This window comes from Octodon degus, unplaced genomic scaffold, assembly GCF_000260255.1.
Source record: "Octodon degus isolate 3935 unplaced genomic scaffold, OctDeg1.0 scaffold00122, whole genome shotgun sequence".
Lineage (NCBI taxonomy): Eukaryota > Metazoa > Chordata > Mammalia > Rodentia > Octodontidae > Octodon > Octodon degus.
The window spans coordinates 5,655,893-5,672,634 of record NW_004524698.1 but is presented as its reverse complement, the minus strand read 5'-3'; the positions used below and the strand labels follow the sequence as shown (position 1 = coordinate 5,672,634).

At 41.1% G+C, this 16,742-nt stretch overlaps 1 protein-coding gene across 6 annotated transcripts in view; it reads right to left on the bottom strand.

Moving 5' to 3' along the window:
• Positions 1–4,042: 4,042 nt before the first annotated feature.
• Enox1 (ecto-NOX disulfide-thiol exchanger 1) overlaps positions 4,043–16,742 on the bottom strand; it is a 661,835-nt gene continuing 649,135 nt past the window's right edge. For all 6 annotated transcript variants that reach the window (XM_023700180.1, XM_023700182.1, XM_023700181.1 and 3 more), the window contains one exon: positions 4,043–4,379. In XM_023700180.1, the coding sequence (XP_023555948.1) occupies positions 4,248–4,379 (132 nt within the window). In that variant the 3' untranslated portion in view covers positions 4,043–4,247. The remainder of the gene's footprint in view (positions 4,380–16,742) is intronic.

Sequence of the window (16,742 nt, the reverse complement as noted above, 5' to 3'; positions counted from 1 at the left end):
TCTAAGACAGCAAGGAAGTGAAAAAAGCAAATCAAAGGCACATAGGGGCAGCTCACAAGAATTGTAAAAGCTTTAATATTCTGCTTATTCTTGGAACCAAGAGCCCTGACTTGTCACTGGGTGCTTTAGGAGGAAAGACCCAGAGTCTTCCCACCTCCACCCATGTACAAGGGATATTTGGGGAAAAAAATGTTAATAAAAACAATGATCCAAAGCATCCTGCTGGGGTGGAGAGCAGTTATAACCTCTAAGCCTCATGCAGTCATAGTGGGGCCTTTTCAGAGATGAATCTAGAGTATGTGATTGATTCATGGTGCAATCCTGGGATTAGGGTGCTAAGATTAAGGGTGGGTGTTTGGTTTGTCCCTGCCGTAATCCCAGTATCCTTGAGACAATATGCAGGACAGAAAGAGGCTTCTTTTTCCCTTGTAGCTTTGCTACCTTCTGCCCACCATGAACTGGTGCCCTCTGCCATGTGCCATCCTTGGAGCCAGCTGAGCAGGAACTGAAACCTCTGTGAACTGTATGCCAAACAAGCCTTTCCACCTCTGACTTTGTGAGCTGCACATTTTCCCTCAGCAATGAGAAAAGTGACTAAGATGGGGGAGGGGACTGGGCTTGTGGGTGGAGTTGGGACTAGAAACTGGACCAAGTGAAAAGAATATACTCCAGAGTCAATCTTCAGGTAAAATCTTGGACTAAAAAGTTATTAACGGCAAAGGTGGCCAAGTAATTTTAAAATTCTGAGCTCTCATTTTCTTTGTGGGACAAGTATGATCACATAAATTACTAAAGAAGGTGGATGACAGCCACAGGTAGACTCTAGATCAGCCCCACAGGTCTGTGTACCTTCCTCAGGGCATCATTGAAGTCCCATTTGAAACTAAGGTCTGTAGAATCATTTTGAAATTCTTTCCTCCAAAAAAAAGTTATTCATATACCTAATTTAAAATATAATTAAGTAATATGGTTCTAGAGGAGCAACATAATTTCAGGTATAAATAAATATATCCAGATAACATAGATTTCTCTAGAGCAGATTATCTGTAGGGTTTACTCAAATATTTTTTGGAAGGTGAATTAGACATTCCTCTGATTTTTCCTTGAGGGCCCAGGACCATTTGTATAGAGATAGCACCTTCTTTACAGATCTGAAATCGCCTCCCCATTTCCTTTTTGCAGTGCTACAGTGGCTTTGTGAGGATGAAGATGTCTGAATCAAGGCTTTAACTCTGTACAGTAAATCTTTCCTGCTGAAGTGACTCCTGGTAATACCCGAAAGTATGAATGGACACTTAAAAGGATCCACAGTGGATTGTGAGACTTCAATGGTAAGTGAAATAAATCAGACACAAAATGTTAAATATCATGATTTCTCTTATGTGAGCACCCAAAATATAAGGAAATTCAAGTGTGAAATAAAGGAGAGATGGCAAGAAATAGGGAGGTAAGATGTTTTAGAGAGGGAAAGGGATTAAGGGACAAGGGTGGAGCGGAGGGGAGAAATGAGACTGAAAACAATCAAGAGACGATGTATGTGTGTTGAGCTTGTATGTGTACATGTGTATATGCATGACAATTTCCAAAATAAATATATACCAATAAGAATACATAAAAACATCTATCATGCTTCCATGATAGATGCAACAACATTAATCACAGTACCTCTTCTCGTGTCCTGCAATGGTTCAGAATTTTGTTGCCATCTGAGCAAAACTACTTGGAGGAGGTAAAACGCAGTTTGGCTCAAGGTTTGAGAGGTTGCAGTCCATGGTCTGTTGGTTCATTGCTGTGGGCCAGAGGTGAGGCAGAGGGCATCACAGTGGAAAGGAATGGTGGAGAAAGATGTTTATCTCATGGAAGATGAAAAGCAAAAAATGAGGGATGGATTGAGGGGGCTGGGGAGAGAGAAATAGAGAGAGGAGGGGAAATGAGAGCAAGTGCTGAGACAAGTTACAGCCTTCAAGGTATACCTAGTCATGTCCTCCGGCTGAGTCCCAGTTCCTAACAGCCCACTTATCAGTGAACTCACCCACAGCTTACTGGGATGAGGTTAGTGCCCTCATGATCCAATCACCTCTCCAGGCTTGCCTCTGAACAGGCAAGCCTTGTCCTTACTAAATCTATGTCTTTATTCCTAATCATTTTAATGTGTTCTTTTTTCTCATTACCCTTTAGGTAAACCTTTTACTTTTTCTTTTTTTATAATAACATTATCTGTAAAGGATGCCTCCTGCTTGCTTGCCGTCATGTGCTTGTTGCAGCTCCTGACTTTAGAAATATGTCAGGATGGTGATTGTGGCATGAACAGATGGCAGGGAAAGCCTCTGGTACTATGACATTTCCAATACATTTGACTCCCTGATCAAGTCTGTATTGCTCCCCCAATCATATTGTATAGGAACTTTTATGAAAATGTCTTTTCCCACTGAACTCTGGCCATACTGAGAGCATTTTCTTATTCGTCCCTGTATTCAGTGTTAGCCCTCAGCTTGAACAAATGAACGTAGAGATATTTATGGACTGATGACAAGTACCCTAATTTTTCAGAGTTCAATAAAAATAACTTGAGAAGAATAGTGCCCAATATAGGATTATGAAAATCTTTTTATGATTTCAAAGAACAATCCACAGTGGTCTTTCTAAAAACTGTTTCATTTAAAATTAATATCTTGAATACCTGTCTTTTTGTGATGTTATGTGAAAAAGCAGGAAAAAGAGACCAATTTTAAAATGATAATGTAGGCTGGTGAGATAGCTCAGCAGACAAAGCAGCTGCTTTGGCAAGTGCAGGGACGAGGGTTCAATTCCTGGTCCTGCGTGCAGCACTGAGTCCGCCCCCTGGGGGTGCGCTGAGCCAGTGACAGAGTCTGGGCGTGGTGATGCACACCTGTAATCCCAGTGCTGGGAGGCTGAAAACAGGAGGATCACCACAAGTGCAATCTGCGTAGCGAGATATTTATGGGACTGACAAGAAGTCAAAATGAAAAAAGAAAAAATACACAAAATGAAAAATAAAAGGTAATGTACTTGTTATTAAAGATGGGAAACCCAAGTCTCATCTAAGTTGTTGGCTCATACGTGAAGTCCTGATTTGCTAATTTGTGTCTTTTCTAGCAAATATACAATTACGTAAATTCAAAGCATGATGAAATCAACCAATTGGCTACTGAATACCTGGCCACGAAGACACACAAAATGGTAAGTTATGATGATTATGTCTGAATGCTGTCCTAATATTTTAAATAGCATCTACTCTATGCATAATGACTTCTGTTGATAATATATACACTCCAGTTTCATATATTCTTATTTGAAATAATGTTTTGTCTCTAAGTGTTATTATATATTTAATCATTTAAAGTGGATATAAGAAGGGATTAAATAATGAGAAAAAGAATTCTTAACAAATAACCAAAATACATCAAAGAACTTGCAAAATCAACATGGTAGAAGTCATATTTATTGAAAAAAATTAATATCTTTGCTATAAAATTTGTAACAGGAATATTTACTCAATGTTTATTTTGATGCAGAAACCTGAATGTTACATAACAAGTACAAGACAGTAGCACTAGTTTTCCTTTATTTACATCTTATGAAAATTGTTATGCAGTCCATGTTAAAAGAACTAAGATGGAGAATTGTTACATTAGAAAAATAATATTCTTGATAAAGCATTCTCAAGGAGTCCAATCATAGTTTCTGCCTCTTCAAAAAGGCAAAAGTCCCTGGAACAGCATATAACTTAATTTATAAAATACAATAACTGTTCAGACACATATTCAAGTTTTCTTTTGGTATTATTCCTCACTGTTTTTCTTTTAAACTAAAACAGAAAGACTTTTCAGGAAAATGTCACTTAATGATTTCAGCTATACATTACATACACAACTCTGTAGCCTAGCAACCACCATCGCTACACCATCATTAACTTTAAATATTTTGCTTGGTGAGCTATTTGCAAATTGGGCCTATTTTAAGATTTTGCCATCATTATGACTGTGGAATCATTGCTTGGTTTTCATAGGAAACAGATCTGTCACAGTATGAAGCTTTGTTTAGTTTAAGGAACTGGTACACAATTACATGTCCACTCACAAGAGAACACCACAGATGTAACTGAAGTCAGGCTTTGACGGCTCTGCACAAGTTCTGCATTAGGCAACCCTAACCCTCCTCACACACGCCATAGTCCCAGCCAGGTTCACACTGTTTCAATTTCAGAGAGCTCCTGATCTTCACAGTTAGGTGGTTTTAATTCCTTCGAAGGCACACAACTTCCATCTCTTTTCCAGCGTTGCTCCCACACCCGTGAACTCCTGCTTGAACATGCGTGGTAGCCTCATCAAAAGCATTTCGATTTCGTTGGCAGATATCTGTGAGAAAGGAGAAAGCACTCATGGAAAGGAGCTCATCTTAAAGCAGGGTTTGGAAAGGCGGATCTTTCGCAGCAAGACAAACAGTCAGTTTTCTCCTTGGCTGCCAAGTAATGTCCTCATGTGAGCGTGTGTAAAGTGCTGAATGTGGTGAAGCCATGTGCTGAGTAGCCCTGGGACCGCTCCTCAGGAGGACGCTACCACACAGGCAGAGCTGGGATGAACAGCCTCCCGACACACCAGGGTTCAGGGCAAACTCCTTGGGACCAGGACCCTCATCCTCAGCTAGGAAGGGGGAAGATTTTCTCTAACTCAGAAAAGAGCAGGGGTCTTCTGAGGGGATATCTTGCCATTCAAACTCCTTTAACTTCTTTTAATTTCACAGAAACCAGAGATTGAGAGGGTTTAGGAAGGAAAACAAAATTATAAGTCTAAAGCAATAAAAGTCTTGTTATCTAGTCATAAAATCCAGGTAAAATTTTAGTGCAATATATTTTCTCAGAAATATTCACAGGAATGTTTATACCAACAACTCATTTTATTTTAGGGAATAAATAATCCAAAGTTCTGTCTATCCTAATAAAGCCTTCATCTTCTGTTTGCATCATAATCTCTCTCCTCTCTGTCTCTCTCTCTCTCTCTGTCTGTTTCCCTCTGTCTGTCTGTCTGTCTGTCTGTCTGTCTGTCTGTCTGTCTCTGTGTCTGTCTCTGTGTCTGTCTGTCTGTCTGTCTGTCTCTGTGTCTGTCTGTCTGTCTGTCTCTCTCTGTTGAGTTTAAGGAACTGGTACACAATTACATGTCCACTCACAAGAGAACAACACAGTGCAACTGAAGTCTCATGCAGCAAAGTGACTAAATTGGGGTCGGACATCCTGTTTGAATCCTGCTCTATTATTGTTAGAAGCTAAATGGCTCTTACGAAGATACTAGTTTAAGTGTAAGCAGTTAGGTATAACATTTAATAAGAAGGGTGTGAAAACTATTGGCTTAGCAAAATTTGGGCACATAAAATGCTTGGTGAATCAGAACTTTCATATTTTCCCTTGATATAATCACTGCAGAGATGTAATTTTTCAAGTTTATACTCTCCATTTACCAAAATTAAGACTCACTAAAGAGATACCAAAGAGACCAGAAAGCCAAATCAACTCTGTTTACTATTGACATGGAACACATTCCATGTATACTCAGTATTTTTAGGCCTCTAATATAAAAACTTCAGTTAAATCACACAAATGCTGAAAGTTGAGAGTAGCTGTCTTTTAAAACTGTTAGTAGATTATTTTGAAATCTGAGTGCATTTTCCCACAAAACCAAGGTAGAAGGCATAATAGAATCCCAAGTCCACCCACAAAAGCAGAGATCCCTGAAGGGTCCTGGCAAGTCTGCCAAGTACTTCTTCCCAGAGGCACTGGGGAGCCATGTCCTCCTCTTGCCCAGGGCACTCCCTGCAGCCCTGTGGGATGCTGGATGACTGGGGGTCAAGCATGTCATCAGAGGCAGAGCTGGGGAGAGCAGCTCAGCAAGCTGGTGCACCTGTGTACTGTCTGCTCAAAGCCTATCTCGCCCAACCTCAGCCAGGGGCACAGAGAAAACACCTGGGGCACTTTTAAAAAAGAGTAGCTTTCCTGGATCCTCTAGAGAGCCTAGCTTAGCCATCTGGATGCAGCCCAGACAATTTGTTTAACAATTACCCCACATAATTACAGAGACTTAAACAGGCTTGGATTTTACTCTAGCCCTGGCCTCAAGCTGTGTCACTTTGGGTAGATCACTTGGTATTTACAATGCTCAGTTCCTTCATGTGTGTAAGGGAAATGATACCTCTTTCAATGTTATTGTGAAGATTAGGTGTACAATGACACACTGTCCATCTCTGCATAGAATGGTAAAACAACACTGCCACGAAAATTTTGTGTTAGGTGGATCAAGCATCGTACTTGGAAGCCAAATGTGACAAGTGCAGAGAGAGATGTGGTCAACTCAGATTTTAGCTGGCCCATGGGGTCATTTTCAATTCATTTTTAACTGCATATAAAAACCTAGGCATTGTGCATATGGTAATGTGATGCTTGCATACAAGCATACCTTATGCAATGTTTCTATCAAGTTAAGCATATCTATCACCTCATTTATCATTTCTTTCTGGTAAAAAGTCCAATGTCTTCTAGTTTTCTTTTAAATAGGAGGTGGTTTCTCTAATGCTAATGAGGCTGTCACCTTCCTTTGAAAGAAGAAGGTGCAGGGCATCAACATAGGGCAGCAGTCTTGGGTCCAACTCCAGTGCCTCCCATGGGATGAGCCACCTTCCCCATGTCAAGCATGGGTCACAGCAAAGCAGACAGAATGAGTCAGCTCAGAGGGCCCACCAGCTGCTAGCTTCCAGTCTAAAAAGCATGGAAGAAGCCTGGGCTGCTCTCAGAAGGGACAGAAACAGCTGCACTCTTGCAGGTAAGATAAATATCTGAAGATAGGGTCTATGCAAGAGGCAGCAGAGTCTAGCCAGGCAAGCCTGTCTGGCAGTCCTGCAACTGCTTATGGGAGGTCCAAGAGCTTGTGGTCAGAGAATGTTTTCCTGACCAGAATCCTCTGAAACTACACTTTGATTCTTACTTCCTTCTCAGCAAATAGAGAATAGCTTATAAATGAGGAAACTAAGGCCCAGAAATGTTATGAACTTTGTGCAGGGAAACTCAGAAAGGAAGTGCAGTTGCAGGGCACAGGTCCCCGAGGTGTGGCTGCGGTGCCCTATTCCTAACTAGGGATGCTAATCCATAAGCACTAGTGATTAGACCACGTGGACCAGCAACAATCTTCCTGGTCATACCTCTGTTCATGGATGAATGCCGTGGGGAGGGAACTGTAGGAGCACAGGGGTCTTGTGTGGTAAAAACACTATCAGAATTATGTGCACATTAACAGCAAAACTCTGAGGCTGGTACACACTTATGTGCTGATGTTTGAGTACTTCCATATAAACCATTCAGGGAGCCTCTGCTAGCATGTATTGACTTGAGAGACCACTTTTTTTTTATGTGTTCCTTTTACCAGAGCCCAGGCTCCAGCCGAAAGGCAGCAGAAGGCGCTTGCAGCAGGGGAGGACTGCCACCCATGGAGACTCACTGCGGCCATTCCTGGCCTCAGTGCATTACTCCACTGAAAAGCTCAGGAAATGAGCACACATACCCCTAGCTTGCAGGAAGAAATGTAGGCATAAGAGATTTGCATCCTAGTCCTGGAGTGACCATTGTTAGCTATCTTCCACTTAAGTACTAAGTTGCTTAACCTCTTTCAAGGGAACTGTTTTTTCTTTTGCAAAACCCAGGGCACCAAGGGGATTACAATGAAACTCAAGTGTTGCTCTTTGTTCTTGGTTGGTCTGAGTGCTGCCCCTCAGGGACTAGCATGGGTCTTAGGGAGAGCCACTCCTAATGCGCCTGTCCACAGGCTGTGGTAAGGATCTCAAGATGAGAGGCAGCCATAGGTCTTTTGCACATTTAAGCACAAAACAAATGGCAAAGCAGACTTATGTGCTTACACATGCCATTTTGTTTCACACACACATAATATTGCATAACGACCAATTTTTCAGATGGTGAAACTTAGACATATTTAAGTAAGTTGCCCAAAGTCAAACAGCTATGTAGTCAAACTGGAATTTGAAATTTTTACTATTACTTCATTTGGATAGCAATTAGCCATTTCTCAAATTTTGACAAAACTAAAACTTAATGTAATGCAAATTAATCTCTGCAAATGTAGTTAAAAGTACGTTTCTGGTGGTGGTGTAGGTAACACAAAGATGCCATACAGATGTAAATATTATGGGTAGAGATATATCGTAATTGTGGAACATATTACTTCAAATAAAATCCTATCTAAAATACACAGTTCATAAGGTTCCAAGTTAAATTCTAAAAATGTCCTTACATGTATTTACACTGCATGTGAGGAGAAAGATCAAGGAGAAACTTTTTAGGTTAGTTTCATGATTTTTAGACCTTTCCATTCCCCTGACAAAATAACCTTTTCTCACATTTAACATTTTGGAACTTTCAATGAAAATTCAACTTGCTCTTCACTTTCATTCTGTGGCCAAAGAAGTTTTATTTCACAAATATCTTCATTTATCTTAACTCTACATTTCTCTTACTTATCATTTGCCAGCTTTGTCATCTGCCTACACAATCTCCCTTACAATCCTACTGGTATGTTCTTGGTACTGAAAAATAAGAGCTGGGGACTCTCACATAAAACCAAGTACCCAGAACTCATGAATTGAGTTCTGGGGAGAATTTATCCACCGCTCATCTTGAGCAGGAATTCTTTCCAAGATCAAAGATTTTCTCTGTGCTCCTGTCTGTCACAGCTGGGACCCTGGGGTCCAGGGAAGGGCTGTGCTCAGACTTTGAGTCCAGGCCTACCCTCAGAGCAGCATGTCCCATCTCCCACAAGCCCTCAGATAGTGTTGAGCAAATGAAAAGCTTGTATCAGGAGAGTTAAGTACTCATGGTCAAGACAGCTCTGCACAGCACTAGGTGCAGGTTCTAGCCCATCTGTAGATGGGGCTGGGACTGTGCCACTGCATTTCCCATAAACTATCTACTTGGTGCTCCACAGAATGGCGAAGACTGCTGTAAACTTGATGCTCTCTCTTACCTAGATGACTTTCGTTGCAAAAAAATTGGTAGCCTGTATATGCTTTCAATGTTTGATATTGTCCTTGGGTTCTCCTGGTTGTTTAAAAATTTCTAACTCTAACACTCATCGTTTTCAGAGGGACTGATTTGCTCTGATTTGTTTATTTATTTTGTTGCAGTGCAGGGATCTAACCCAGAGCCTTGAGTATGCTAAGTAAGTACTCTACTACTGAGCTATAGTCCAGGCATGACTTTCTATAATACAAGGAAAAGATAAGAGCTCTCCACATAAATAAGCAGCTTGTGCGCTGTTAGCACTGCAGAGGTAATTTTGTTTTCTGATCTGCTAATTCTAGCACAATCTATGGGCTCCTTACCACTCCCACTGACTCGCTTACCACTCTGTTGATGTGTACAAATTGACAGAAGCACACATAAATCAGTGTCATCTTCGGGGTGGTTGATTCTATATATAGTACCACATTGTTGGGAAAAAGAAGCTGAGGGAAGAGGGAACTTGTTCGGAAAGCTTTGGGGGAACTGCAAAGGTGCCAGGGGAGGCTGTATCAAGGCGGGACAGCCAAGGAACACCAGCACAGAGCCAGACTTCCTTTCACAGGATAAACACACTGTTAGCTTTTAGCGCACATGGAAATCTTGTTTACTTTCCTTGTCTGGGCAGGGCACAGCATTTGGCACACACAGATATCTGGCCACAAGCAGTCAGAGAAAGTGAGAATGTAAATCAAGCAAGAAAAAGGAGAGGAAGGGGGAGGGAAGGAAGAGGGAACAGAGAAGGAAGATAAATAGAATTAAGAAATTAGGAGTGAAGGAAAAAGACTGGAGTAGGAATAGAAGGGAAGGAAGAAGATACACAGAAGGAAAGAAAAGACTGATGGAGGGAGAGAGAAAGAGGAAAAAATGTGGCAATTTTGGCTAAAACATTCCAGAAGGAAGGCCAGCTAGTAGATCATAGAATCATGATACCTTCCTTAGTGTATAGTCCACCTCTTTGCCTATCCTAACACCTCTGTCACTAAATATCTTTCTTGTCCAACTTAGGACTTTATTAGTTCATGTCTGATTTTCAGGTTAAGTTTTATATCATTTTTTAAAAAAGACTGCAAAGATCCAGTCCTAGCCCAGGCCTGGTGAGTGTGTGGGAGAGCTTCTAGTTACCCTGTCCCAGAGGGACCTGCCAGTCCCAGCCTAGGTATAGAGTGGGTGAGACACTCTTCCACCCCATTGGGACCCCCACCACTCTGCAGCACCCACCCCCCCGCCCACTGAGTGAGAATTTCTGTCACGTTCCGGGAACCCCCAGATCCAGTCCTAGCCCAGACCCAGTAAGTGTGTGGGAGAGCTGCCTCTCCTCTCTACTCCACCTTGTCCCCTCCAGTCTCAGCTCAGGCCTGGCACACAGGCCTGAGGTGAAACCCTGCAGCTGCAATCCCTGCAGAGAGAGTAGGGGACAAAACCACCCAGCTAGTCCAGGAGCAGAACATCTTGCCGGAGGGGCATAACAGGTTCACTTGCAAGGGCAGCAGCAGGAAGGAGCTGAGTGCAGCAGCCAGCCCCAAGCCAGGCTCAGCTGGATAAAAAAGACTGCAAGCTTGTTGAGAGCAGCTCCTAGCTTAGATTTCTTCTGTGCCTTGGCTATCCCTTGTTGCTCTCTGGTCCCTAGGACAGAGTTGGGCATATGAAAAGCAGTGAAATACCCCAGCACTAATTGGGTCCTTCATAATCTTGTCAACTTCTCTCACTGTGGGTGAGTTCCTTTTATTTTAGGTAGCCAGGAGGAGAGTACTGTTACTTCAAATGTCATATGCTTTTTGGAGGTGCTATTATATCTAACAAATTCATTACAGTATGTCTAACATGCATTAACGTGCTGTTATAAATGTTCTTAAGAATATCATAATATCCATAATACTGAAGATTATTCAGGTAGGTAATTTTATAGACACTGAGAACATTACAACCACAACTGTCACCCAGTGATAGTCTGGAAAAGAATGCTATACAATTAAGGCAGGATTTAAGATATTTAAATTTTGTTGCCTGAGCTATAGTTTTACTACAGAAATGCAAATGGTTGCCCCCTGGTGGGGAGTATACACATGCACATGAACACATGGTTCATGTCAAAGGGGCAGGTCTTCCTACATCTTCCAGCATCTGTAGGCACATTTGCTCTGTCTGGTTTTCAGAGGAAAATCTCTATGGGCATCATGAAAAAGACTACAGATACATAGAGGGGGCAGCGAGAAACACATGGAAAAGTGAATCACAACCCTCTAAAGGATATGTAAGGACTCCTCAGCAGGAAGCTGGCAGCCTTTGGAAATGGCATCAATAACTCAGCAGGGCCCTCAGCGGCAGGAACACCAGTGACACAGCAGGCCTCTGACTGGGGTGCACACAATGGGAGGTGTTCTAGCAGCATGGAAAATTTGAAGCTGCGGTGGCAATATGAGCCAGCAGTTGGTAAGTTAGGTGAGGCAGCATTGTGCTTCAGCACACAGACAAGCAGAATAGAAGTGGGCAGGGCGGGCTATCCCCCTCTTCTACTTAAGGGCCACAGTGAAGTCCAGCAATGGAAAAGGGTATCAGAAAATGGAAAAATATCCCTTGCTCATAGATAGGAAGAACCAAGATTGTGAAAGTGGCCATACTCCCAAAATTGTTATATAGCTTTAATGCAGTCCTGATCAAAATACCATTAGCATACCTCACAGAATTGAGAAACATTCTAAAGATTCATTTAGAAGCAGAAGACACCTAGAATAGCAAAAGCAATTCTGGGCAACAAAAACAAGTCAGGGGGAACCACAATCCCTGACTTGAAATTATACTACAAAGCTAATGTGATAAATCAGCATGATACTGGCAAATAAACAGAACTGAGGATCAATGGAACAGAATAGGAAATGCAGGTATAACTACAAAACATTCAGTCACCTTCTTTTTGAAAAAGGGGCCAAACATGTTCACTGGAAGAAAAATAAACTCATTAATTAATGGTGATGGAAAAACTGGATTTCCATATGCCAAAAACTAAAACTAGATCTGTATCTATCACCATGCACTAAATTAACATAAAAATGGGTCAGGGAATATTATTATTATTATTATTATTATTATATTGGATGGCAGCCCACCCTGAGGGCCAGGCTGGCATGGCATGTGGTGCCAGGGATTGAACTGTAGCCCTGTGTCTGCCTAGGCTTGCCTAGGCAGGTGCTTTAGACCACTGAGCTATCTCGCTGGCCTGGGTCAGGGAATCTAAGTATTAAAATAGAAATGCTAAACTAACTGGAAGAGAAAGTAGGTAGAAATCTTGAAGACACAAGCACATATGCTCTGTCAGCCCTGCATCCGGGGCATGTGGAGATGGGACTTGGTGGGGAATGCCTATAATCCCAGGGCTGGGGAGGCTGAAAACAGGAGGATCACTATGAGTCCAAGCTGCATAGTGAGACCCTGTACCAAATACACTAAAAAAAAAAAAAAAAAAAAAGAAATCTTGAAGACATAGCTATAGGTAGAGACTTCATGAACAAAACCCTGATTACATAGGAAATACTACAAAGAATTAACAACTGGGATCTCTCCTTATCAAAAAGCTTTTGCACAACAAAACAAATCAGGAATAGAGTGAAAAAGCAACCCACAGAGTAGGAAAAAGTTATAGTTAGTTGTCTTTCTGACAAAGGACTTGTATCTAGAACATACAAAGAATTGAAAAAAAAAATCAAGCCCCCCAAATTCAAGGACCCAGTTTAAAAATGGGAATTTGAGATGAACACATACTTCTCAGATAAAGGAATATATACTTCTCAGATGAAGAAATACAATGGCAAATAAACATATGAAAAAATGTTCAACACCTTTGGTCATTCAAGAAATGCAAATTAGAACAACACTGAGATTCTACCTCAATCCAGAAAGAAAGGTTATCATCAAGAAACCAAACAAGAACAAATACTGAAGGAACTGTGGGAGAAAAGAAACCCTGCTCCACCATTGTTGGTAGACTGGCGAAACCACTGCAGAATTCAATATGGAGATTCTTCAAAATGCTAGGAATAAAGGCCCCATTCAACCCAGCTATTCCTCTTGTGGTTATCGTCCAAGAAGAATTAAAAGCATCAAACTACTGTACCCATGTTTGTAGTGGCACAACTTGTAACAACTAAATCTTGGCAATAGTCCAAATATTCATCAACTGAGGAATGGATACAAAAATGTGTTTTTTTTTTTTTTTTTCCACAGTGGAGTACTACTCATCCATAAAAGATAAACTTGAGACTTTTATAGATAAATAGATGAACCTTGAGACCATACTCCTAAGTGAAATAAATCAAACTTATATGTGTAAATAGCACATTGTCTTCCTGCTGTGAGAAGCTGAAAGAGTAAATAAGATCCGAAATGTAAAATAAATGTTGTGAAATGGGAGGAAACTGTTCAAAAGGAAAGAGAAACCCAGGTGGGATGGAAGGAGAAAGGTTGGAAAAGAAATACACCAGTAGAAATACTACTGGTCTTAGTTCATTGAAAAGAAAGGTTTGTGGTAATATTGTTTGGACAATTTTTTATGCTTATATTTTGTACTCTTAATACTTTCAAGATAACAAAATGCAATGTATTCACTACTGTCTTTATATTTTTGTTATGAAATTTTAATTTTCTTTTTTACAAAATAGTAATCCGGGCAAGCTCTGGAGGGTAAGACATCGAGTGTTCAACACTCCGTGCTGTTGATGCTCCATGCTGCCGTGTTGCCAAGAATCAGTAGAGACTGGGATTGCTGGCCCTGGGGCTGACATGGCCATTATAATTAGTGTTGGGAAAATCTGTCCCAAACTGTTTCATCTGTTTGGAAGATCCATCTGCCTGTGGCCAAGCACAAGTTTTGACTCAGCAAAACTTCAGGAAGCCACTGAACCCTACCCCTGTCCTGTCTCATGAATGAATGCTTTTGAGTTAGTTACACATTTCTGAAACAAGAGCACTGGGTAAATGAGAGGAGATAGTTTAAATGGGGCCATGTAAGGAGAAACACACAGATATCATTATGAGAAGCAGGAAAATAGCTTGTTATTGCTCTGCATGATCTTAGGGATTCACATACAATTTACACATACAGCATAATTTACATTAATGCTAGCCTCCTCTTCCACATCATCTGCGTTAACAGTATGTCTTGGGGAAAGTGTAATAAGAACTGCAGCACTCCTGGGGTGGCCTGCTTTCCTTGCTCTCCCTAGAATCAAAGTGAGTAGAATCCAAATGTTATTTTGTAACAACTGGGAAAACTGTGTCACTATAAGTGCAATTTTTACAAGACAATTTTATTAAAGCCAACAACTCCCTGTGTTGTGGTGGTGGGACAGAACCTACTGCTTTAAGGCAACATTAGCCAAAAGTCTGCAGCAGGGGCTGCAATGTGCATTCATCCTAACCAGGGGCAGATGGCCAGGCTGCCAGCAGCTAGAGGATCCCAGCCCTTTGGTAGCGGGTGTGTGCACATGGCCCTGGTGGTTACTCAGAGGGCAACCTTTTTTTTTTCTTTTGGCTTAAAGCTCTGGGGATATGGAATTCTATTTTACAGTAATAATTTGCTGTCTGGATTAAAATGTCTAAACACCTTCTTAGCCTCAGTACAACAGAAAGACCATGTGGTCTAATCTCTGGCATCCAGGTTAGGCAGAACCCTTTTTCAATAAGGCCCAAGGTAAAGCCTTGACAACATTATGGGCCATCTCATGCAAGAGATGAAGGACTACTGGCCAAGGGCTAGGGGTCTGGGATGGGCGAGACCCTATGTATATCCTTTATCATCATGAGTGTAAAAGTATCCATGTGCTAGGGTTCAGAATTCCTCCAGGTTGAACCCTTCCAGAAAGGCTCACCTGCTTATAGCCAGGAACCAGGCCTATAGATTCTCTCCCCTTGGTGACTACTGAGAAGCATAAGAGAAATCACATCCGAGTTCCATTATAGGGGAAAAAATAGAACAAAATAAATAGATTTGTTGTTTACTGACCTTTCCCCGGCCTCAGATGATTTTATAGACACTTTATGAATGCACTGATCATGAACTTGAAGTAAAAGAGAACAGAAGAGCTCTCAAATGCCTAGATAAATAACTAGTAGGTTCTGTAGCCATCTCAGCTCATATTATAACAACTATTCAACAAAGCTTTCCATTTGAAATTTCAAAAAAGGGAAAAAAAGATGTGGCAACAATGCAGGGGAAAGATGATAGCAATCCCAGGAATCATTTCTTGAGGGATTATTCTACGCCAAAACTTTGGTATAAGCAACGATCCATTCAATCCCCTGGCAAAGTTTGTATTGATAATAAAAATGATCTTAATAAAGGAAAGAAACACCAAAAGAACTTTCTGATCTTTATTATAATAAAGTAGGATCATATAGAACGTCTTTTCCTTCTCATCTGAGTTTAACATGAGCATTTTTTATGGCCTCCCTGTCCATTTGAGGGGAGGTCACAGGGAAAACAGTCGTTGTAATTGTGAATTTCAAAAATTTTATAACATTTTCCAGTGAACACCCAAGCTGTAGTCATGAGGTGTCTTGAGAAAGGAGCTACCATCTGAATTTAGATTGCTCTAAGGTCAGAAACCCTTGCATATTCCAAACTCAGCTACACACAGCGAATGGACACTGAAGTCCTGCAGCCAGGTGGACACTCCTATAGAAACAGCAGAGAGGACCACTGACCCTACCTATACAGCTCTTAATACTTGTCACTCCTATCGCTTCTCGCGCCATGCAGTTGCCAGGACTAGATATAAGCAAAACAGAATGGCACTGTGATTGCTGCCATCACCTCTTCCCATGCAGCCCTGGTGGAGGAACAAAGGCTACTGTCCTCTCATTGCCTCTCTTCACTGCTGGGGATTCTAGTGCCAGAGGCCCATAGTAGCAACAGAGCTGGCATCCATAGTGCCTGAAGAAGCACTCATCACTTGAAATGGGGCACCACTCCTAGTGTAGAAACAGCCACACAATAAGCATCCCAATCTAGTGCTGTTTACACCAAACCTGGCTGACCTACATTCTTGCATAGTCCTGGAGATAGTGGGTATCTATACTGCACCCAAACTCACTAATCATAGCCAGAGAAGCCACAGAGAGAATGTATGACACTGCTCAGCTAGCATCAAAGCCAATACTGCACAACAAGCTGACATCCTGAGGCACAGTTTTAGGAGAAAGCTGCTAATGATTCCACCCTATAGAGGTGGTGGCAATATACAATCTATTAGGTGTACAAATCTCAATGTAAGAACATAAGAAATATGAAAAAATAAGGTTATATGACACCTCCAAATTATCCAAACTCTGCATCAACAGTTTTAAAAATTGAAACAACCAAATACCTGATTAAGAATTCAAAACAGTTATAAAAAGCTCAATAAAATCCATGAGAATACAGATTAACATTTAAATGGAAATTAGACAACGGATATATCTAACCTACCAGCATGGGAACCAAATTTAAGAGAAAAACCTGATTATACCAATAATGAGTGATAAGATTAAATCAGTATAAAATATCCTAATTAAAAAAAAAACCCTAGGACTGGAGGCTAAATTTACCAAGCTTTTAACAAAGAATTCCCATTCTTTTCAGATTATGTCATAGAATGGAAAAGGAGAAAATCCTTCCAAACTCATTCTATAAGGC